This window comes from Vulpes vulpes, chromosome 8 (assembly GCF_048418805.1).
Source record: "Vulpes vulpes isolate BD-2025 chromosome 8, VulVul3, whole genome shotgun sequence".
NCBI lineage: Eukaryota > Metazoa > Chordata > Mammalia > Carnivora > Canidae > Vulpes > Vulpes vulpes.
In genome coordinates, this window is record NC_132787.1 from 92,438,129 (window position 1) to 92,461,710 (window position 23,582).

The 23,582-nt window shown below is 53.5% G+C and overlaps 1 protein-coding gene across 8 annotated transcripts in view; it reads left to right on the plus strand.

Annotated features, from left to right (window-relative positions):
- The window catches only part of DNMT3A (DNA methyltransferase 3 alpha), a 104,277-nt gene that overhangs the window by 71,564 nt on the left and 9,131 nt on the right, over positions 1–23,582 (plus strand). For 7 of the 8 annotated variants that reach the window (XM_025983897.2, XM_072767511.1, XM_072767506.1 and 4 more), the window contains 14 exons: positions 13,447–13,662; positions 13,927–14,085; positions 14,502–14,609; positions 14,905–15,061; positions 15,397–15,546; positions 15,654–15,698; positions 16,446–16,525; positions 17,137–17,249; positions 17,417–17,600; positions 17,842–17,926; positions 19,757–19,902; positions 20,742–20,832; positions 21,022–21,170; positions 22,284–22,369. In XM_025983897.2, the coding sequence (XP_025839682.2) occupies positions 13,447–13,662; positions 13,927–14,085; positions 14,502–14,609; positions 14,905–15,061; positions 15,397–15,546; positions 15,654–15,698; positions 16,446–16,525; positions 17,137–17,249; positions 17,417–17,600; positions 17,842–17,926; positions 19,757–19,902; positions 20,742–20,832; positions 21,022–21,170; positions 22,284–22,369 (1,769 nt within the window). Of the gene's footprint in view, positions 1–9,636; positions 10,068–13,446; positions 13,663–13,926; positions 14,086–14,501; positions 14,610–14,904; positions 15,062–15,396; positions 15,547–15,653; positions 15,699–16,445; positions 16,526–17,136; positions 17,250–17,416; positions 17,601–17,841; positions 17,927–19,756; positions 19,903–20,741; positions 20,833–21,021; positions 21,171–22,283; positions 22,370–23,582 lie in introns of those variants that run through there. The other variant, XM_072767509.1, reaches the window with a different exon arrangement.

Genomic DNA, 23,582 nt, shown 5'->3' on the forward strand with positions numbered 1-23,582 from the left:
GGAGGAGGCTGGAATATTCACCGTGACCTTGGGGACAGGCAGAGTGTGGGGCTTGTTCTGTGCTCTGGGTACCAGGAGTCCGGTGAGCACAAAAGATGGCGAGAGAACTTCTAGGGGATTCCCAGGAAGCTTTCTGGCAGAGGCATCCTTTGAGAATTCTAGTAGGGATACGTAAGGAAGGTTATTTCGGGGAAAGAACCACTGGACAAAGAGGAGGCATGAAGCTTCTGGGTTGTTGAGGGAACAGTGAGAGCTCTGGCAACTAGGGTGTGTGAATCAGGGAGGAAGCATAAGAAGAGATAAAAGTGCAAAGGAAGATGGTCAGATCAGCAAAGGCCTTCCTGTCATGGTGAGAAGTTTAGGCTTCACTGTGCAGGGGAGGGAGAAATGGGCTTAAGGAAGATAAGCCCAGCAACGTTGCAAGGGAGTCCAGAGCAGAAAAGTGGAGAAGGAGGACGAGTTAGGAGGGCATTCCATCTGGCTTTGACTGTGGGTCCAGGTAACAGGAGGCAGACACAATAGAATTGTCTCCAGTTGGAGGGCAGGGAGAAACCTGCTTTGGATCTGGGGGCTGGGGATGGTGGTCATTATCTGAGCTAGAGGATCCTGGAGGAAGAGCAGGTTTGGGACCGGAAGGTGGCGTGGGCTTTTCATTTCCTTAAGGATGTATTTTGGTATGAGCAGGAGCTTTTAATTTTAATAAAGTCCAATTTATCCATTTTTTTCCTTTTCTCAGTATGGATGTGGATGTGTGTATCTCTAAGAATTCTCTGCCTACCCCAAGGTCCTGAAAGTATTCTCTTAGGAGGGAGGCAGACCTTTGTGTCAGGCATTAGACAGGCTGCTTTTGAGAAGCCAGCAGGGTGTCTGTGCACCAGGAGAGGTGTAGCAGGCAGCTCAAAAGGTGGCTCTGGAACCAGACTGCGGGTCAGGGTTGTGAGGACAAGTGCATGCTGCAGAGGTGTGAGGGGGAGCCCCAAAGGATGGAGAACAACCCGCATGACAGGACCAGGATAGGGAGGGGGAAGGACTTGGAGCTTCTGGGAGCAGCTGGCACCTGGGACCATGAGGAATTCCGGAACCAAAGGAGTTCTGGAACCTATTAGAGAACCATTCCAGCCCTTTCCTCACCAGACTATGGAGCCCTTTCTAATCTCTGATCTCCGTGAAGTGTCTGGCCCTCCTGGCCTTCCACCTCTCAGTTTATACTCTCTCCTGGTACGGTGCCATGTGCGCATGAGTGTGTGTGTGTGATTTTTACCAGTTTTCTTCCAACTTGCCATTTTTTAAATTACAAGTCTTTACAGATGCCTTATGACTCTTCCCCTGTTCCTCTGTAGTCAGTAAATGGTGGGCAGTATAAATATTTTAATTTTTCACTTCCAACTCAGATGGATTGAAGAAAAATAGGGATGAGACAGCTCAATGTCCTGTGTATTTGTATCTAGATGCTGTTTAAAGGGCAACTTTGTGGAGTAAACAAAAACCAGAAATGAGTTGGGCTTGCTCCATAAATAACGAAAATGCCATTAGAATTCAGTGTGTCTTAAAGGGCAGGTTGGTGTAATAATACTGCATCGAAGCTTCTGGGCAGTGCATTCAAAAGGCACATTCCTAGGCCCCTTTTGGAACCTATGGAAGCAGAATCTCTAGCGTGGTTCCTGAGAAAGCTGGTTTTCTAGCTAGCTTCCCAGATGATTCTGTGGCTTATTAGAAGTTTGAGAACCACCAAGCTTTGGATGATTCAGAGTAAACCAAACTTGGTACGGAAGTGATTTCCCAAAAGATGCATCTATTGTATCACGCACATCGTTGGGGCGGGGTGGGGGGTGGGGGGCGGGGTGTGTCTCTGTGCACTTTAGAATCACCTGGGAATTCCGTCTTGCTTTAACCGGCCCTGCCTGGGCCCCTCCTCGGGATTCATTACATTTGGAATTTAGTGATGGGCCCTGGCCCACGGAGTTTCTGAAGCACTCCAGGTGATTTCTAATGTACAGCCTGGGTGAGACTCTCTGATCTGGGAATAACTGAGCGAGGAAAGAAGTGCGAGTCTGAGGCGGAGCTAAGGAACTGTTTCCAAACATGGGGTGGGGGGGAGAAGACCGGAAAGGACTTGGTACAGGAATTCAAATTTTCCCTTTGGGATGGAGATGGTAGGCGTTCCTGCTGTTTTCAGCAGTAGTTTACCGCAATGCTAGTCTGCCGGGCTCCTCCTGGGGCTTCTCTTAGGACTCTGAAACTTGAGAGGGTCTGCATGCCTGAATCTGAATGGTGGTCCCTGAGGCCCCTCCCTTTGACCCCCAGGCCTGGAGCAGGGGTGGGGGAGGGGAAGGCAGTCTGTTTGGGTTTACCAGGTTCTTTTTGACCCCTCACACTTCTCTTTAGGTTCAGGTTTCTAAAGCTAAGTGACAACATCGACAAGTGCTCAGGCCACCTGGACATAGGGTTCTTTCCACTTCTCAAATGGTGCACCTTCCTGCCTTCCTTCGGTCCTCCCTGTAATATTCAGCAGACATTGGTGGTCCCATCAGACTGATCAGAAACCAGGAGCCAGAGAAGCTAGGCACCTACTGAAGCTAGTCCTGGCATCAGCTGTGATCCTCTGCTCAGGCCGAGACCTCACATCCCACTCCTTGTGTTGACGTGGCCAAGGCCATGGGGACAGCAACATTGCCACCTGTACCCCTGCTCCCTGCCCAGACCCCGCCCTCTATTCTCTCTGAGGTAGAGCCCTGCACACCCAGGGCTCTGATCTAGGGGATGAAAGTGATCCGGAGGAGAGAGCTGGCCTTGCAGGGAAGCCTTCCCCTTTTGGAGCAGACCTGGAGCTGTAGGGAAGGAGAAGGCAGATGGGTGCTTTGGAGCAGACCTGGAGCGGTAGGGAAGGAGAAAGCAGATGGGTGCAGTGAGGTCCAGGAGCCTCAAGGCTGCTCTGGTGAGTTGGGGCTTCCAGGCACACAGCATCAGGGAAGTGCAGCAGTGACTGGAGACAACGACAAGGTTGGGAGGAGTGAAGGCTGCTTGGGGTCGACAAGGTTGGGAGGAGTGAAGGCTGCTTGGGGTCGTGGTAGGGAGAAATGAGATGAGGGGTCAGTCAGGAGGTGCCTCCTTGACCCTCTATCGCTCCCCAGTTCAGAAGAGTACATCTGAGTGTGTGGATTGTGCAGCGGGCGCCAGGGCTCCTCCTCCCTCCAGTTGTGCTTATGCCTCACACCCCTGCCCTCCATCTGCTGGGGAGCCCAGGCAACTGCAGACACCCCTAAAGATCTGGCCTCTCTTGTCTGAAAACCCTGGGAGGTTGTGCTCACTCCTAGCTCAGCCCCTGTCACGCTCCCGCTCCCGTTCCTGCCCTTACTGATCTTGGTCTCTGATTTCCTTCAGCACACGGAGACAGCATCCCCACCACATAATTTACCATCTAATTGCATGCTGTCTTGGATGAGGGCTGTGGTTCCATGTGCGGTGGGTCTTGGGCACACAATTAGGCTGAGTAACAGAAGGGTGGAGGCCAGTCTCCCCCACCTCCACAGTGTCCACTCCCCTCCCCCCAGCTACTGCAGGTGGCTCAGGACTGCCAAGCTCCTGGATTCTGGGGTCCTGTCCGGGTGCCTTCCAGGCAGGCTTGGCTGTCGGCTCCCTGGGGAGTACAGCACATCTCTGCTGTGGGCTTTTAGACTGGCGAGGGGGATGGGGTGTCCCAGCCCCCCGGCGTTTGCTGAACGCCGCACCTCAGGCCCAAGTTTGGGAAGATGGCCCAGAGCCCAACCAGGCCAGCACACTGCAGGTTGCCATGGTGACCCTTTTGGTTTGCTTCCGAAGGAGGATAGTTTCTTTCAGCCCAGATCATCTGCCTGGACTGCCACCATGCTGTGCACTCTGGGAACCAGACTGTCCAGCCCCATTACCTCTGCTTTGTGCTACAGGGGATGGCTTGTCGAGAGGCTCAGTTCTAAATCACAATCGAGGATCAGCAGATAGAGCGTGTTCTGGCTTGAAGGGGAACAGGAGGGGAGCGGCCTCACCTCAGACACGTGCACTGGAGAAGCTCACCTCTGCATCTTCTTCTGCCTACCCCTTCCTCTCTCCAGACCGCTTCCTCTTCAGTTAGTGGCTCTGACCCTTTGGGTGGGTTTCAGTTTCCTCATTTGTAACCAGGACAGCCAGGGCCTTTAGTGGTTTCCACACCTGGCAAGCATCAGCATTACCTAGGGAGGTTTTTGAACAGATTCCCCAGGCCTTGCCCCAAGCTTGCTGATCTCCTCAGGGCCCAGAAATCTATATTTTTGAAAATCTCCTTGGGTGATCCTAATACAATTAAACCCAACCGACTTTGGGACTCTCCTGGCCAGAAGATCCACGGGGCCCTTGCAGGGAGAAAAGGAAGCTCTGCCCTGTGCTGAGGACTGACCAGCCTTGCTGGGTTCCCAGGAGCTTCTGAAGAGCCCCTTGCAGGTTACTCCTGTCAGGAAGCGGGTGTTTCCTGGTCACGCTGGCTAAGCCAAGACCAGGCCCCCACCTTTCCCCCACAGGAGAAGCCCAGAGACAGAGAATGACAGGAAGGGGGGGTAATGTTGCCATAACAACCAGCTCTAGGCAGAGGCCTCCCTTCCAGGGGCTGGTACTTCACCCCAGTAATGGTGGTTTCCATGGAGATGGGTTACTGAGGGACAGGGGGAACATTTGCCCCACTTAGAGCATTAGTCAGGAGCTGCCAGAAGACAGACCATCTCTAGGTGGGAGCCTTGGACCCCTGTCAACTTCAAGCTCCCCACCCCCCCAACTATGGCCTCTGCTCTCCAGGTGCAGGTCTGACACTCTCTCCTGCTTAGTTGCTCTCTCTGCGACTGGTCTCCCTAGCAACAAGTCCTGCTAACTCCTTGCTGTTGGCTCCGTGGCTATTTTTAGCTTCACTGCCAGCAGCCCAGTCCTGGTCATTTGCTTGCAACCTCCATATGGATTGCAGGGGAATAGGCAAACAAAGATTCCTGGCCTCTCTGGGGGGGCCCTAGGCTTGGACCTCTTAGCACCTATTAGAATTTTGCTCTGGAAAATATCTGTCCCCAATTGGGAACTTGGGCAGTGGATTCCAGATGAGGCTCCCGAGACAATGTTGAATTCCGTTCCACAAACACTGTTTAAATCCTCTACAGCGTGCAAGGAGCTCCAGTCCACACTGCTTCCATAGGAAGCTAAGGTCCAGGCCCTGCCCTCTAGGAATTTTTAATCCTGTGGAGGAGAAAGATGAGTACACAATTGCCTTAGTGGGCAAATATTGGCAGGTGCTAAGAGAGAGGATTACAAGGTGCTATGGGAGTGAGGTGGAGGAGGGGCAGGGTCATTTTTCTGTGGGGGTAGGAGAGAGGGAGGGGCCAGAGCAGCACTGTCCCACAGAACTTTCTGCAGTGATCAAAATGTTTTAAAGATCTGTGCCATCCAGGACAGTAGCCCCCAGCCACATGGGGCTCCTGGATACTTGGAAGGTGGCCAGAGCAACTGAGGAACTGAACTTTTAGTTCATTTTAATTAATTGAAATAGCACATGCTGTGAGTGGTTACCCTGTTGGACAGTTTGGGTCTAAAGAAACTTTCTTGGTGGAGGTGGACCAGGCCTGGAAGGATAGATAGGATTGGGGCTGGTGGGAGTTGCAGGGGAGGAGCAAGGAACAGCATGAGCAAAGGCACAGAGGCAGGGAAAGGGCATATTTTGGGAATAGCAAGTGGGTGGGCAGAGCGTGGGCTTCGTGATGTAAGTGCTGTGTAGATCGTGGGGGCCTTGAATGCCACGCAGAGTGTTGCCTGTAATCAGCAGGTAGTCAGAGTCTATTGCACAGCACAAAGGCTTTAGAGCTGTAGGCAGGAGAAGGGAAGGATCAGAAGAGACATCCATTTTGATCTCATGGCCTTTTGCGGGGATGAAGCCTCCTTGGCCTTGGGATGGCTGGGAAAGCTTATGTGGTAATAAATATATGCCGTGACTCCTCGATGTGGGGCTTTGCAGGTGGCTTCATAGGGATCATAGCTTCTCTGGTTTTGAGTAAAGGGACTCAAGTAGTTAAATATCCTGTTTGATAGAAGTCACATAACACCCCCCCTTCCAGCACTGGATTTCATGTCAATGCAGACCAAAGAACACTGAACTTTGAGTTAATATCAGCCCAGCAGATATGGCATTCCCACCTTGACATGTGGGACTTACTGCTCTTGGCACGAGGTGGGAACGGGGGTGCTCATGGCCTAGTAGTGCCTCATCTCAGTTCTTTGAGCTGGAAAGTCAGATTAACCACACTTACTGTGATCATGTTCTTCGGAAACACAGGAGAGCGACGTACACCAGGTTGTTAAACTTACCGATTTATAACAGGACCTGTCCTTGCTACACAGATCCTAATACTTGTCCTCTTGCCTTCTGGCAACTTATGGGTATCAGAGTCACTGGAAAAATGTAATTAAGATTAGAAGTTTCCTTGATGAATCCAGGGTCAGGGTAAAGAGTCAGGTGTCCTTAAAAGAGGCTAAATCCCTGCTCTCTGCCTGTCATACAGGAAATGTGCCCTTTCTTTCAGGTCACTCTCTCTTTTGGGCATCCTGGATACTTCCTCTCCAACACTTCTTTTAGGCTCTTGACATCCACCAGCTCTTTTTTTCATCCAGGAGTTCCCCCCTTTCAATGTACTTCTATCACGTTTCTAAGAACCTGGCTCGTTTTACATAACCCTCCTATTTCGGGTTGACTATCTTTATCACAATCAAAAGACCTATCTCGGGGTGCCTGGCTGGCTCAGTTGGATTGATCTCAGGGTCGTAAGTTCAAGTCTCACGTTAGATGTAGAAATTAGGGGATCCCTGGGTGGCTTAGCGGTTTAATGCCTGCCTTTGGCCCAGGGTGTGATCCTGGGGTCCCGGGATCGAGTTCCACGTCGGGCTCCCTGCATGGAGCCTGCTTCTCCCTCTGCCTTGTCTCTGCCCCTCTCTCTCTCATGAATAAATAATAAAATATTAAAAAAATTAAAAAAATAGATGTAGAAATTACTTAAAAAATAAATAAACTTAAAAAAAAAAAAAAGACCTAGCTCAGTAAACACCAGGAGGGTTGCTTTGGAAGGTCAAGGACATACATGACCTGAGGATCCTTGAAACCTGCCTTGGCTTTTTCCTGACATTTTGCTAAAGTCACCCCTTGTCCTAAATCTGAGGTCTCTTCTGTTTGGGGCCTGTCTCTGTCCACTGAGGATGAAGAAGACATGACTCTCTGAGTGACTCATGAAGGGAAGGGAACCTTTCCTGTCCACATAGCTACAGATAGAGGGATGGTGCCCGAGGTTGGCAATAGGACAACTTTGAGTTTGGGCTTTCTTTTGCTTAAATTGGGAGCTGTGTGGAAGAGGTAAAATTTGAGCTTAATTTTAGAAGATGAGAATAAGGAAATTTGGCAGCTGGAGGGAAAGACTATAAGTGGGCCAAGAGAAAGTGAAACTGATGGCCTTGCTCCATTCTGACACCTTGAGTTCTGGCTGCACGCATAGGCATCATTAGCACCGTCTGAAGGAGTCTCAAGACCAAAGAGTATAGAGTCTAAGGTGTTATGGCCACGTAGTAATGGAAAAGGAGAGGTCAGAAAGGAGACAGAATGTCTTTAAAAAGATCCAGCCAAGCCAGATCAGAAACTTCATTTTGAGAGGAGGCCGGGCTTTGGGGGTGGGGGGGGGTATCCTAAAGTGGCCTCGTGTACAGGCCTTGAATGCTGAGGAGACATCAGTGAGAGATGAAGTGAAGGAAGTGCTATTGCATTCCTCAAAGGGTGAGAGCAGGCAAGAGGCACAAATTCAGGGCTTCTCATCTCTGCATGGGGCTCTTCTGAAAAATTGTACCAGATACCTTGATTGGGTTGAAAGATAGTTTGAGCAGAAGAGCTTGTGTTTTGTGGAATGGCTCCTTCTGCTGGCTGTATGAGTTCTGGGACTCAGTTGGGGTGGGGAGAGGGAAGTTTGAACTCCCCAAGTATTATATGGAGAAAGTCCTCTGATGTGGTGTCCTTCTCCCTCTTCAGGGCTTGCTTGCTCTGATGGCTCTCAGAAGGATGCTGAGCCCCAGGAGGGATGGGAGGGCTGTCCTTCACAGCACAGCTCTTGACCTCATTCTACCAGCATCATCATCATCGGTGCCAGCTGGTATGTTCCCAGCTGACTGTGGCTGGAAGCCAGGCACCTGGGGCATCATCTCTTTAAGAGATGCTGGTATTCCAGAGCCTGGGAGGGCAGATGTTATCACTTCTGTTTTGCAAAGGAGAAAACTGACTTCTTGGGGTTAAGTGACTCCTTCAAGGTCATGGTAATGGAACCAGAACCCAAGTCCAGACCTTCCTAAAAGTGCTATTGGCTCAACAGCCCTCTGCTGCCCAGAGCAATTACCTTCAGTTTCTCTGCTCTTCCTTCCAATTTACTGTGCACATTGAAACCAGGCTGATCTTTCCAAAATATCCAATCCATCTGGTATTCTCAGAGTCTGCGGTTAGTCTTCACTGCTATAGATTGTATCCATTGACCTCTTTGCACCCTTTAGCCTTAGTTGTAGTGGGATGTGGCAGGTGGAGGTGGGCAAGGATTTTCTCTCACCTCAGTCTTCCATCTCTTATTTCCTTCCTATCTTACCTCATTCCAGATCTGATTCATCTTTGCTCTGCACTGCCCTCCTTAACCTCATTTATCATTCATACTGGCCACTTTTTTGTTGGCTTTCAAGCCAACCAGGTCCATGGGGCTTGGTATTTGTGGTACAGTTATCTTCACAAATGTTTTTCAATGACCTTTTACTATCTCTCCAAGTCTAGTTGAATCTGTCAACTCTTTGATTGGCAGGGCCAGGAGGGTCTGCTGCTTTATCTGATGTGGGTGGAGACTGTGTGTGTGTGTGTGTGTGTGTGTGCCCGCATGTATGTGAGAGAACGTATGTGTCTCCTTGAGGGGAGGGGCCTCTGCTGGGAGGAGGGAGCTTGAATTGGTGGAGGCCCTACCTGGAGGTTCCAGGAGAGGAATGTGGTCTTCTTGAGCTGCAGATGATTGTGCCCAGGAACGAGAAACTGCAGTCCTTCTAACTTAAGAGTGTGCCTTCCCCCCCACCACCTGACACACAGAAAAATGGGACATTCAACGCAGATCCTGAGTGACCTAGGGGACCCAGGGACTTGGCCAGGAAGAGGTTTTCCAAAGCCTGAACTCAAGGCACGCTTTTAAGGGACCCCTCTCTATCCACCTGTAGTATGAAGAGGAGAGCCCTCTCCCCAGCACTTCTTGTTCTGGAGCGCTCCCAATTTCTGCAGGCGTCTTCTGTCCGCCTCTGTGTGCTTTGAGTTTTCCCTACAGCTTCCTGGGCCTCTACGCTCATCTGTAAGCTTTTTCTTGTTTTCTTTCTTTTTTTTTTTTTTTTTTTTGGTTGTGCTTCCGAGAAGACTGACTTTTAACAACTTTCTCCTGGCTCTCCCAGGCTGTCCGCAACCTCCTCTCTCCTTTGGCCGGCGCTCCTGGCCCGCTCCGCGCTCCCGGCTTACCTCCGCCGCTGCAGAGCAGCCCCTTCCCCCCCGGTCCCCTTCCCTACCTCCGCGGGCTCCCCGCCTCGCCCCACGGCGCCCCTCGGAGCTCGCGCAGAGTCTGGGCGGAGGGGGCGGGCGGGCCGGCCCGGAGGAGGGGGCGGCGCCGCCTCCGGCCCGGCCTGGGCGGGGTCCTGGGAACGGGCGGAGGCCCAGCCGCGCCCCCAGGCCCCGGCGGCGGCCCGCGCCCCTCGGACGGCAGAGAGGGGCTGGCCCACTGCCAGCGTCTGAGAGCCGGCCCCCTCCCCCGGCCCGCCCGCAGCCAACCAGGCACTCCAGCGGGGCCCACGTGACCTGGAGTTCTAGACAAAGAAAATGTTCAAGCCCTCCCCCCCGCCTCCCCCCTCCCCCTCTCCCTGGCCCCCTCCGCCCCCAGCCCCATCGCCCCCTTCCCCTCCCCCCAGACGGGCAGCTACTTACAGAGCTTCAGGGCCGGGGCTCACACCTGAGCCGGACCACAGAGGGGCTGCACCTGGCCTTATGGGTAGGTTCCTGGACGGAGCCCTGGGGAGGCTGGGGGCGGGGAGGCGGCAGGGGCCGGTGGGAGGATCTCTGGGCCGCTGCAGCCCTCTGGATTTGAGAAGAGTCAAAGTATGCCTCCCTGGCCCGCAGGAGCTGGCCGCTCTGCCTGCCCGAGTTCTGGAGATGCTGAGTTAGTGCCGTCCCACCCACTCCCGCCTCTGGAGCCCCAAGCCCCCACTCCTCCCTGCGCTCAGGTGGGACCTGGCCCTGCAGGGGCCAGAAGAGCAGCCCCAGCGTGTGAACCTGGGGCAGGAGTCCCTGAAGGCTGGGGGGCAGGCCCTGGCCCAGGGGAGCTGGGCCACCAGGAGTTGGGCTGCAAGCAGCGCCTCTGGTGAGCTAACTGGCTGATGGCTCGTTGGCATTTCCTTGCTGACCAGTGCTCCTGGCTGGTGGACCATGCTGTCCTCGGGCCGTGCCAGCCTTGTGGCCTCTTGGGAGAGGGACAGTTTCCTCTCCCGCGTGTCCCTCGGAGCGACCAGGCAGACCAGCAGAGAGAAGTGGCGCTGGGTGGGAGGGAATGCTGTGACCCTGACAGGGGCAGTGGCACATCAGCGGGTGTCGCGGGGCGGGGGCGGGGGGGGGGGGCAGCCTGACGACAGCCTGTGATGGGAGAGGTGCCCGGGACAGCCTGGGATCCACTGCACCAGCGGGGAGTCCGCATGGGCGCCCAGACCTCTGACCTTTGGAACGGGAAGCAGCCCGAGTCGCAGAGGAAGGTGGAGGCGGGACAGCTGCCCAGGACGATGGGACTGGTCAGGGAGGCCTTGCCTCTACTAGAGTGGAGTTACCAGTGGCTTTCCAGGCTGGATAAACTCCAGACGAAGTGGCTTCCTTGAGCCGCAGTAGTGGGAGGGGGTGGTGTGGTGTCTTCCTTGGTCCTGCCCAATCTCTGGGCCTCTCTGGAGTAGGACCTTGTGAACTGGGGGTAGGAGCCTTTAGCCCAAATGCCAAAGCCCTGAGTTAACCCTTCTTTCTCCCATTGTTTGCCTGGGGAGGAGGGTGGGAGTGAGCGTGGAAAAAAGGCATTCCCACACTGCCCTAGGCAGACTATTCTAATGAGGCCCCTCCCCCACCCAGCCACCGTCTCTGCCACTTCTTCCCCTTTCCTCATGCCTCCTGCTGCTAACCCACCCCCTTCCTCCTTCCCCCACCCCTGCTGGCCTCGTCCCGATGGAGGCCCCCTTCCTCCTCCTCCGCCTGCCAAAACCCTGCTGGGTGCGTGTTCTCCTGCACCTAGTGGGTTGGGGGCGCTTAGCAGCCGTCAGCAGCAGCATCTGACAAGCTGGGGGAAGTTGTGGGGGAAGAATGATGTTCAGGAACTCACTGTAGAGGGGTTGAGAAGAGAGACAAAGGGGCTGTGGGGGAGTGACGAGGGTGGCATCAGGCACGACTCCCTTCTAGACCTGGGGGGGGGGTGGCGCGAAGCAGCCACCCGCTGCTGCTTGCTGTGCAGGTGACTTCACCTTTCCTCAGAAGGGTCCTCCCGCCCTCTGCCACCTGTACCTGGTTGTGGCGAGGGGCCGTATCACCCCTGCAGAGGGGTCTTTGGGTCACCCATGCGAGCACCATGGTCCAGATCAGTCATCCATGCCTGAATTTCAAGGAGGCCTGAGGCTTCTCTGTGAGCAAATCTGGGGTTTCAGTAGTGCTGCCACCGCTGATTCCAGAAGAGGATGGGGTTGAGTGCACACCTAGGTGCATCTTCCTATGGGGGAGGGGGTGGTAGATAATTGATGGTAGGAAGGGGAGGGCAGGTGAGAGGCAGGAAGAGCAGTTGCTCTGCATTCTTCCACTGCTGGCATCCGGCTCATTTTCCCAGCTGTTTTGTGGGCTGGAGGCAAAGGATGCATTAGCCCGTCTTAGAATCCTGTTAGGGAAAAAACTAGGATTTCCATCTCCAGGGTTCAAGGACTCCACCAGAAGTAGGTTTGGTTGGTGGCCGGAGATAAAGACTGGAAGACTGAAACAAAATGAATCAACAACACAGTAGACCTTTGGGCTCAGCACAAAGGTTCTTAACCAGGGACTCTAGGGTTTGGGAGTCCATCAACAGCTTTGGAGAGTCCTTGGCATTCTTGATACTTAGATACGTCCGATTCTTAAACCAGTCAGAGAAGTTCAATAGAAATCCTTTAGATCAATTGCTTTTTTAGGTTGGAGCAACTCTTGAGAAAGGACTGCTCCAGAATCAGCTGTTGAGTGAGTTGCAAGGCAAAGACCGGAACGTAGATGCTCCGACATCTAGCTTAGACTAGCTTCAACTCCAAGTGCCTCTCCCATTCTCTTGTGTAGTCTTGAGGGTGGGCTTCCAGTCACAGTTCTAAACTCTCTGGGGAGTCATATTGAAAGTATGCTGAGGTTGGGAGGTTTTTCTCCGAAGGTGGTGGAAACAGGTGCAGAGCCTTAAAGTTTGAGTTCATGGGTCCCTCAGATTCAGTCTCTGGGGTGAGATTAGGTTGACTGGTTCTTAGAGCTAAGGATTTCATGCTCTGCTTTAGGGAATCCTGGAGCAGGTTTTGGGAAGGATGAGCGCCAGACAGTGAATGGATGGAGGCTGTCCAAATGGGAGCATGATTGGTTTTGGATTGTGAATTTCTCAGGATGGCAGAGAGGATGCGTGAACTGTAGTGTGTTCTCCATAAACCATTTTTGAAAGAATAAATGCATTGATGGATCTGAAAGGTGTGTGTAGAAAGAAGCGATGAATCTGATAATGTACGTTTGATAGGATCCTAAGATTCCAGAATAGCGTGGGAGCAGGCAAACTCTGACAGGGCTTGCCGTGGTGTTCAAGCAGAGGGGGACGCAGAGCAGTGATTTCATGATCGTAGACATCACGACAAAACTAGATTTGTGGTCTGGAAGCCAAGACCAGGAATAGAAGGGGTAGATTGCCCAGGAAAATATTTAAAAAAAAAAAAAAAAAAAAAAAAGACGAGAGGATCCAGTTCGTGATTGGGAAGTAGGATAGAAGAGGACGCAGCAAGGATCTGTGCTTGAGCTAAGGCGTGCAATGACTATTTGAATAGAATAAATCTTTCCATGTCAGAGGGTGGACAACTGATGATGTTGACTGATGGAGAAAGATTTCGTGAGAGGCACAAGAGAAGGTTGGAAAACAGCCAAATGACTTGAGTTTACCAACCCACCTCAGATTTTCCCATTTTTTTCTGTGGCAAGCCAATCGAGTTGCTGAGCAAAGAACTCTGCCCTTGACCTCCCTGTCACTGTCTCCAGACCACAAAGAGGTTGATAAGAGCCCCCTCTCCCACTCCTCCCAGTATCAAGTGGCTGTGCTAACCTGGAGAGGTCAAGGTAACTTCTGTTCCTTGTTTCTCCAGGCTGAGAAGAAAGCCAAGGTGATCGCAGTAATGAATGCTGTGGAAGAAAACCAGGGGTCTGGCGAGTCTCAGAAGGTGGAGGAGGCCAGCCCTCCCGCAGTGCAGCAGCCCACCGACCCTGCATCCCCCACTGTGGCCACCACACCTGAGCCCGTGGGGGCAGATGCTGGGGACAAGAACACCACCAAAGCAGCCGACGATGAGCCGGAGTACGAGGTGAGCGGCTCGCTTCTTCACCTGCCTCGGCCAGCTCTTTCCTGGGTCCTTCCACTGCCAGCTCTTCCCGTCCTGCTCTCCTCTCTCCACCTGACCCCAGGCCTCTTCGTCTCCCCAGTCTTGCTCTGTCCTGGTCGGTTCAGATGGAGCTCCCTCCTGGCTGTCCTGACCCTCAGATGCCCAGGGCTGGGGTTGCCACGGGGGGATCAGGGTGGCAGGGCCTCGTGACCACCGCGTAATGACTTCTGCTCCTTGGGGCTCCAGGACGGCCGGGGCTTTGGCATTGGGGAGCTGGTGTGGGGGAAACTTCGGGGCTTCTCCTGGTGGCCAGGCCGCATTGTGTCTTGGTGGATGACGGGCCGGAGCCGAGCAGCTGAAGGCACCCGCTGGGTCATGTGGTTTGGAGACGGCAAGTTCTCGGTGGTGAGTCGTGGGATTTGGTGGGAGCCTCAGGGAGGGATGGGTCTTGGTCCTCGGGCCTGTGGTTTTGGGCTGGGGGCTCTATCTGGAACTGGGGTGGGAGAGGTGGGCTCTGCTCGCCCCCACTCGACACCGGTAACTGGAAGAAGCCCTGGAGAAAACCAGGCTGCCCTGGGGTACCTGCCAAACTCCTGCCTTCCAGAACTCCCTTCCTGCTTGCATTCAGGTCCCCCACCACCACTACCACCACTACGTTTGGGTTGGACTCTTCCTTTGAGCATCCTGTAATTACTTATCAACCTATCTGGTCCTCTCAAGGGCAGAGGCTGAGTCTTAAGGCCCCAGTACCTGCCCATTGCCAGGCACATGGTAGGGACTTGCTGGGTTTGGCAGGAGGAGAAACATGGCTGGTTCTCTAGGTGTGTGTTGAGAAGTTGATGCCGCTGAGCTCCTTCTGCAGCGCTTTCCACCAGGCTACCTACAATAAGCAGCCCATGTACCGCAAAGCCATCTATGAGGTCCTGCAGGTGAGTGCCCCTCCACGCCGAGGAGGCTGAGGCAGCAGGGACTCCTGGTTAGTCTGGCAGCAGGAGTTAAAAGCAGAGGTTAGACCTGCCTGGGCACAGGGTCTACCTGCAAGGCCCTTGTGACTCCCTTTTGTCCCCCCACCCTCCACCTCCATCACTTGCCCCTTTCTGCACTCCCCTCCTCTGAAGTTCTCCTGTGACCCTCCCCTACCCCTTCTCCCAGCTCTTTCCCCAGGCCACTTCTGCTGTCCGCCAGCCTGTCCTCACACCCTCCCCCGTACATGTTGCTCTCCAGGTGGCCAGTAGCCGCGCGGGGAAGTTGTTCCCGGCGTGCCATGACAGCGATGAGAGCGACACTGCCAAGGCCGTGGAGGTGCAGAACAAACAGATGATCGAGTGGGCTCTCGGAGGGTTCCAGCCTTCTGGCCCCAAGGGCCTGGAGCCACCCGAAGGTAAATGCAGGTGCCCAGGCTAGCCTTCTGGGACCCCTGCCAGCCAGGCAGCTCCATGCCAGGGTTGGGAAGGCCCTGCTTAGAGCTGCCAACTCTTAGGTGGAGTGGCCCAGGGGGAGTGGCTGCAAACTCCCTTTCCCTGGGGTCAGGATAGGGGCAGTGCTGCTCCGGGGCTCAGAATAAGCTGCTCCCGTTGGCTTGTTGGCACTGGAGAGCTGGGAGCTAGAACAATTTGGGGAGCAAGTGGCACGCCTTTGTAGGCAGAATAGAGGAGGGGAGGGAGCTGGCACTGCTTGTCAGCGGCCATGATCACGTCCCCTGCTTTCCCTCTCCAGAAGAGAAGAACCCCTACAAAGAAGTTTACACAGACATGTGGGTCGAACCCGAGGCAGCTGCCTATGCACCACCCCCACCAGCCAAAAAGCCCCGAAAGAGCACAACTGAGAAGCCTAAGGTCAAGGAGATCATTGATGAACGCACAAGAGGTAGTTGGCCTGGCTCTGGAGAGAGAGGCTCGGCGAGGCTGGCATTCAGAGGAGCGGGCATGGCCCCCTCAGCCCCCTCTGATGCTGGGCTCTCCTCCCCTCCGCAGAGCGGCTGGTGTACGAAGTGCGGCAGAAGTGCCGGAACATCGAGGGTAAGTCCTGATGGGCCTTGACCTCCTGGGGAGTACATAGTCTGTCGCCCCCAGGTCTGGCCGCAGGGCTTGCTTCCTAGTGTGGTGCCTGGTGCAGAATAGCATAGGTGCTTAGAAAGGTTTGAACGTCACGGGACCTTGGCACCCAGTGAGAGCGTCTCTCCTGCTTATGCCACCACCCCCACCCTGCTTTGCACACACAGCTGTCTTCCTGGGGCTGCCATCTTTCCTACCAGTGGCACGGCTGGTCGTTAGGGTGTGGGAACTCCAGTGCGTCAGAGAAGGGTGGCCTCTTCTTGGATTTGCTTGAATTCATGACCTCTGGCCTTCTTTCATCCAGTGGTCTCTAGAGCATCTCCCATCTGTCTCCCTTGGCCTAGTCTGTCTGGCTCGGGGCCCTCAGGACTGGCAGAGATGGGGGCAGGGCATAAGACTTAAGGACTGGCCAGGGACAATCTCCAGAGTCACCCAGGGTCCAGGCCCTCTTCTCATAGGCAGGTTCTTGTCCTCGAATTACTGCCTTTCCTGGATGGGTGGCATTGCTGCCCTGAGAGCTGAGTGGGCTTCGAGATTGGGGCCACGATGCCTCCCTGTTGCATGGGGTACCCTCCCAGACTCTTGTCTGCCTTCTTTTTTGGGCTGCTGCCCCAGCACACCCTTTTCTTGTAGCTTTTCTGGAGCTGAGCGTTGACCCCAAGGTGGGAAGGGGCCCTTCAAAGACATTCACTCTTTCTCTACTCTTTCCAGACATTTGCATCTCTTGTGGGAGCCTCAATGTTACCCTGGAACACCCTCTCTTTGTCGGAGGAATGTGCCAAAACTGTAAGGTAGGGGTACATCCAGCAGGGACGTGGTTGAAGGCAGCCCTCAGTCCCCGGTTGTCTGCACCTTCTCAGCTCTTTGGTCTTGTAGTCATCTAAAGTAGCTGCCATGCTGACACCATGGTTTGCTCTGGACACAGAGTCCTGATAAAACAGACCCTTGGGCTTCAGAGTGTTCGACAGTGTTATCTGTCCTCCCCAAGGAGGGGAAGATTCTTTCTCCCTCCAGAGCCCATTTGGGTCCCCAGATATGGGCTCACTGTGTCACAGTCCCTAGTATGGGATAGTAGGGTGGAGGGAGGGTAGAGAGTGGCTGACAAGTGGGTGAGTTGCCGTGTCCTTGGGGCCCCAGGAAAAAAGCCCAGGGCTATAGCAAGGAGCAAGGGGGTGCCGCCCCCTCCTTGGCCTTGCCCTTGTCCTTCTCACACACTGCTGTGGGTTGCGAGACCTGCTAGCCTCTTCCCAGGTCCGTGGTTCAAGAGGTTGGCAGGCTCGTGTCTGCAAGAACGAGTTGAGGTTCCCAGGTGAGGGCCCCGAGGCTGGGTTCAAAGCCTGCCTTTGCCCTGACCATGCTGCCTGTAGCCTGGTGGTCTCTGACCCTCTGCCCCGCCCTCTAGAACTGCTTCCTGGAGTGCGCATACCAGTACGATGATGATGGTTACCAGTCCTACTGCACCATTTGCTGTGGGGGGCGCGAGGTGCTCATGTGTGGGAACAATAACTGCTGCAGGTGAGGGTCCCTCCCCACCATTCCCCCCCTCCTCTCCCCTCCCTGGCTAACCCCTCCCAGGCTAACCCCTCCCACCCCTCCCTGGCCCACCCTGTAGCGGCTCCCTCCCCAGCCAGGCTCCATCTGGGGCTTAGAGGCCCCCCCTGCCACACTGGGCTTCCTTCCAGGTGCTTTTGTGTGGAGTGTGTGGATCTCTTAGTGGGGCCGGGGGCCGCCCAGGCAGCCATCAAGGAGGACCCCTGGAACTGCTACATGTGCGGGCACAAGGGCACCTACGGACTACTGCGGCGGCGGGATGACTGGCCCTCACGGCTCCAGATGTTCTTCGCCAATAACCACGACCAGGAATTTGTGAGTGCTGGGCCTGGGGTGCCTCTTTTCACCTCCTCCCTGCTGGAGCCAGAGGGCAGGCTCAGACCTGGCAGGAGCATCTCATGGGGCCCCAGGCAACAGGCAGAAGCACCTGTGCCGCTTGCAAGGGTGTGGGTTCAGAAGGCCAGAGTGGGCCTAGTCGGCCGGGAGGGCCAGCCCTGGGTGCAGACCTGCAATGTACTCTCAGGCGTTCACCTGGCCTGTTGTGCTCGCTGCCTAGGACCCTCCGAAGGTTTACCCGCCTGTCCCAGCCGAGAAGAGGAAGCCCATCCGGGTGCTGTCTCTATTTGATGGAATTGCTACAGGTGAGTGTGTGGCACACCAGCCCCACCCCGGGATGGGGGAGCTCCACTTGAGGGATCACCTATGTTTTAATTCTGGCAAAGCAGAATGCTAGTTAACATTACAGCTGTTAAAGTGTTACCCCTCAGAGGAAACTTTTTTTGTGTTCAGTGAGAAGTACAGTCAGTGGTCAACCACCATGTCTGGTGGACACCATTTCTCAGTGGGGGAGGCGCTCCAGCAGAGGACAGGGTGATCGCTAGTCAGAGGTTATTGAAGATTTTCACAAAGCCTCAAAAGGACAGACTCGGCGACCAAAACGAAAACATAGGCAGCGTTCTATGTACGATGACTGTCAGTCATGGTAAAAAAAACAAACAAACAAAAACAAAAACAAAAAAAAGATCAACAAGAGAGTTTAAAGAATATTTAAATCACCCATAAATCTATAATTAGCATTTTGGTGTATATCTTCTATTTTTTTTTTCAGTGCACATATGTGTATGTGTTTTTAGAATCCTACGGAGATAGAAAAATAAAATGAAAGGATAGTAAAATGCACACTGTGTTGTAACTCGCCTTTTTATTTGATATCGTGACTGCTTTTTCATGTTAATATGGAACTATATCCTTTATTTGTGAATGCTGCATCAGATTCCACTGGGTGAAAGTACCGTAATTTAACTAACCCTCTGTTGGGTTGTTTACTATTTTTTCTCTATTATGAGCAGCCTGTGACAAGCATCGTTACACACACATCATTATATACGTAAACCATTCTCTTGTAGGGAGTGCTGGGCACCCTTAGGAAGTTTGTTTTATGTGGTTCTTGACCTTGCCAGAGAACCCTCCCAAAAGGTGTTACTGACACATAATCATCCCTTTGCCGTGTCCCCAGGCCAGCCCATGGCTTCTCCATTCTTAAGAAAGGAATAACCCTCCTTAGAACTTGTGTCTTCACATGACCAAAGGGAGACGGCTGGGACATGGTGGCGTCCCAGGCCAGATGTTTATGTTCTGTTCTCAGCTCAGCGTTGATATTCTATAAACCTAGAGAAGTTAATTTACAGCCTTGGTTTCCCCTGCCAGAACCTTAAGGCCCACATAAACCACACCACACCCCAAGAGGCTATAAAAGCTCCTTCGTAGGGGGCGGGGGGAATCTGTGGGGACAGTGGAAATGGTGCTGCTGTACCCGATTTCTCCAGAAACTCTCAGGGTCTGTTCTAATGGTTTCCTTGCCCTCAATTCAGCAAACAGTTGTGAAGCCATCATGGCAAGGAAGTGAGTGTAGTTCACTCAGGAGGAAAACACGGATGAGCTCCTTCTCTGTCTGAAGAGCATTTACCACCCAAGAGAAGGGCTGAAGTAGAAATACCCACTGTTCTGATGAGGTGGAGAGCTATACAAAGTGCTGGGGGTCTCCAGAGGAGGGGGGTTGCTTCCAGGGGGCTGCAGGGTGTGGGGGAGTGGGGGTGATGAAACGTTTTTTAGAGCAGGTGGCATTTGTGTTGAGTCTTGGAGGATGGGTGGAATCACAGCAGGAGGCCATAGCTGGTGGGGGGTGAGGAAGGAACAGTCAGATGCAGGATGTAGGAACAACAAAGGCCACCCAAAAAGTTACCTGCTGTTCTCTCCGATTCCAGAAACCACCTCTTGTCTGGTCTTGACAGCCTTCTAAGTAGATCAAAGTAGGCATAAAATAGGATCCAGGAGGATCCTGCAGCTTCCTAGGCAGGGTGAGGCTCAAGGCTGTTGCTGGCCCACGTGTCCAGCCGACTAGAGAGCCCCCTGCAAAGACCAGGATGCTGGCAAGCAGCCCCAGTGACCGTGCCTTCTACTGGCTGGCACAGGGCTTCTGGTGCTGAAGGACTTGGGGATTCAGGTGGACCGCTACATCGCCTCCGAGGTGTGCGAGGACTCCATCACGGTGGGCATGGTACGGCACCAGGGGAAGATCATGTACGTCGGGGACGTCCGCAGCGTCACGCAGAAGCATGTATGTCCGTGTAGTGGGACCCGCCCCACCTCCTCTGCGTTCCTTGCACTTTGCTCCTGAGGGCGGCAGTAGCCACCTTGCATTTTGCTCACCTGCTCTTTTCCTTTCTCCCCCCCACCCCCACCCCAGTCTTATCTCCTCTGCCATGTTCCCTGTCTGGAGAGGAAAATGAGCAAATCCAAATGGGAACTGGGAGCAGGCCCAGGATTTAGGCCCTGGCTGCCCCCTGGCTAGCTGCAGGGCCTTTGCAGCACAGTGCTTCAGTTCCCATTTTCTCGGTACTTTGGGCAACAGCTTTACCAGCCTCCATTTCGGCAGGGGGTAGGAGATGGCTTTGGCAGAGTCTTGCCCAGATGACCCTTTGCCTTTCCAGTTATCTGTGTCTACCCCTGTAACTGCAGGCCCTCAGGGATGACCAAGGGCTTTTGGAGGGCGTTCAGGTGGCCCGAGCAACCCTGCCCAAAGTGCACAGAAGCACAAACTACCTTCACATGCAGCTGCTTAGCCCGGACCGCCTTCCCCCTCTAAGTGGCTGCTTTTTCTGTTGGGAGCACACTGTTCCCCTGCTGGCCTCAGAAATGATCCAGTTGGATCCCTTCACTTTGTTTCAGAAACTGAACTCAGCCTCAGTGACTTGTCCATGGTGCTGTGTGTGTGTGTGTGTGCGTGTGTGTGTGTGTAGTATGTACATCCGAGTGTATGTAGTGGGCATACCAAGCAGCTGGGTCTCCTCTCTCCCATGCCAAAGTACTTTTTTGCCGAATCCACAGATAATTTCCTTCTTCCTTTCTGCCTCTGTCCCCGGACATCAGGCCATCCCATTACCTTTATCCTCCCAGATCCAGGAGTGGGGCCCGTTCGATCTGGTGATTGGGGGCAGTCCTTGCAATGATCTCTCCATCGTCAATCCTGCCCGTAAAGGACTCTACGGTAGGTGCCGCACTCACCCCTCCACCTTCTGAGCTGGTGCTTCCGCACGTAGGTTTCCTCCTTGGATATTTCTGCCCTGGGACGGCTACTCCCGACGACCCTGTCCTCCCTTGCCCTCCCTGTGCCCGAGCCACACCACTGTCCCATGCAGACAGCCCCAGCTGATGGCTTTCTCTTCCGACCTCTCAGAGGGCACTGGCCGGCTCTTCTTTGAGTTCTACCGCCTGCTGCATGATGCGCGGCCCAAGGAGGGAGATGACCGCCCCTTCTTCTGGCTCTTTGAGAATGTGGTGGCCATGGGCGTTAGTGACAAGAGGGACATCTCGCGATTTCTCGAGGTATAGCCAGCAACCTTGGTTTGGCCAGCTCTCTAATGGCTTCTACCTTGGGCTGCTGCTTTATCCCTGTCTCATCTGCATTGTGGAGCTGGGGACTGGTGACTTCTGCTTTGCAAGGGGCCTGTTCGGGAAGCTCAGGGCTTCCCGGTTAGATAGGGAGGAAACACTGATAGAGGATCCCCCTGGAAAGAACCTGGTGGTCTGACTCTGAGAGGTAGTATGTGGGTGTGGGCCTCAGGGCTGGAAGGGCTTCACCATTCCCAAATAGGGTGGGGTGCCAGACTCCTAGAGTTTGGGGTTCTGTGTGGTGTTTCACGGGGGAAATCTTCGAGATGGCCAAATCCGTTTTCCCTGACCAGAATGGCTTGCCCTTGTTCCCCTGGCACCATGACAGATGCTCTGTGGCACTTAGGAAGTTTACAAAAAAAAAAAAAAAAAATGGCTTACCTGGATTTATTCCCCATGATGTGGGTCCCTTGTCAGTGCTGAGCCGGGTTGGAACCACACACAGAGGGTCTCTGTGGCCAGATGCATTCTCGGTTGCTGGGAGGGCGGGGAGATGGTCTGGGAGCTCAAGGCCGTGATCCAGAATCATGGGGTCAGTAACCCCTCAAGCTGATGTTCTTAAAATGCAAACAAACGTATATTTGGCTTGTAATCTGGACATAGAGCAAACATGTCCATACTCATTGGAACTTTCCTGCCCAGAGCCTCTGGGTCAGCTAGAGGTACGTAGTCCAGTAGGGTAGCCATCAGCCCTGTGTGGTATTTGAGTTAACATTAAAATTCCTCAGTCGCTCTAGCCTCATTTCAAGTACTCATTAGCCACCTGCAGCTACTCCGTTGAACAGTGCAGACAAAAAACATTTCTATCATCACAGAATATTCAGTTAGACTACAGTGCTCTAGAATGTTCTAATGAGAGCATGTGGAATGTGGCTGGATTCCATTCTGGCTTTTCCTGGAGGCTTCAGGCAGTCCCACTGCGTGGCTTCCTGAGAGAAAGGAGAAAGCAAGTGCCTTTCAGGCTGTAAGGCTCTCAGCTAGCAAAATTTCCTGGCATAATCTGTTATTCCTTTCTTTCTGATCTTTAATCTTTCTCCTGTTTTATAGTCCAACCCTGTGATGATTGATGCCAAAGAAGTGTCAGCTGCACACAGGGCCCGCTACTTCTGGGGGAACCTTCCTGGTATGAACAGGTTGGTGAGAGTGCCCGGGCCTGGGGTGGCTGCGGGTTGGTGTCTGCAGGCAGCTCGGCCCAAGGAGGAGGAGGTCACTGAGTGAGCCCGCTTGGGCACACCCTCCCCTGCTGACCAGCTTGCTGCTCTACCATGTTCTCTGTTTTCTTCTCCTTGAGGGAGAACGGGAGTCAGGGTATAGAAAATACTTGCCTGAGAAACCTAGGGGTCGAAATAGGTCGAAATAGGGGTCGAAATAGGAGAATCACTGTGCTGCTGAGTTACATAGTTGGTTCTCCTGCACTGGTGACGTATCTAGAATCTGCTCGTCCTTAGTCTCCAGAGGTAAGCTGTGGAGGGTGGAGTTGGGGTGGGGAAGAGCAGTGCCCACAGCTGGGCCACACCTGCTCCAGGAGAGGGAATCTCGAAGTAGCTCCATGCAGCTCAGAGGGTCCCACTTTGCTTACTATCCACGCACTTTGTTGGCTTCAGATCCTTTGTTGGAAAGATGTTCTTTGTTTCGATTACACAGGTAGAGATGTTCATGTCCAGGAATGAAGATAAGGATTTCTTCAGTATAATAGTTGGATTTTAAAAAGGCTTATGAGGAGAAAGGAATTCTGGTTGAGCATTAGCAGTTCAAGAGCAGAGTCGGGTCCACCCTATCTAAATATCTGTGATGCAGCACAATATTTTCCAGAATGTTCTAAGAGTGGATTGTCACCCTTGCTATATCTATAGATCGTTAACATCGTGTGATCTGGCCTCAGCCTTCTGTCCCCCTCAGCCATTAGCATGAAGTTGTAGGAACATCCCCAGTCATACCCGTTTGGCAAAGCTCCTATGTTTTATGAGGGCTTATTGATGGGAAGGAGACCTGTCTGGGGGAGGGTTGACCTGCAGACTATTTAGTGCCCCCTCCTAAGTTCCCAAGCTGTAGGTGTGTTCTGAAAGAGTAGACTGGGTCATGTAGTCCAGTATTTCATGGAGCCACGAACTCTGTGTCTCCTCCCAGACCTGGGTCCTATGGGATTGTTCTCCCCTCCTTCTTCCAACTCTAAAATTCCAGAACCCTGAACTTCGAGGGGGAGCAGAGGTGCCATGTGGATCCACGTAGAATGTGTGTGTGCATAAATGGGGTGGAGGCTGGAGGTGTGCACTTTGGCCTGGGGTCCCTGTGGGCCCCATGCTGAGATGGTAGACTTGTGTGAAATGTCAGAAAAGGTCAGCGCCA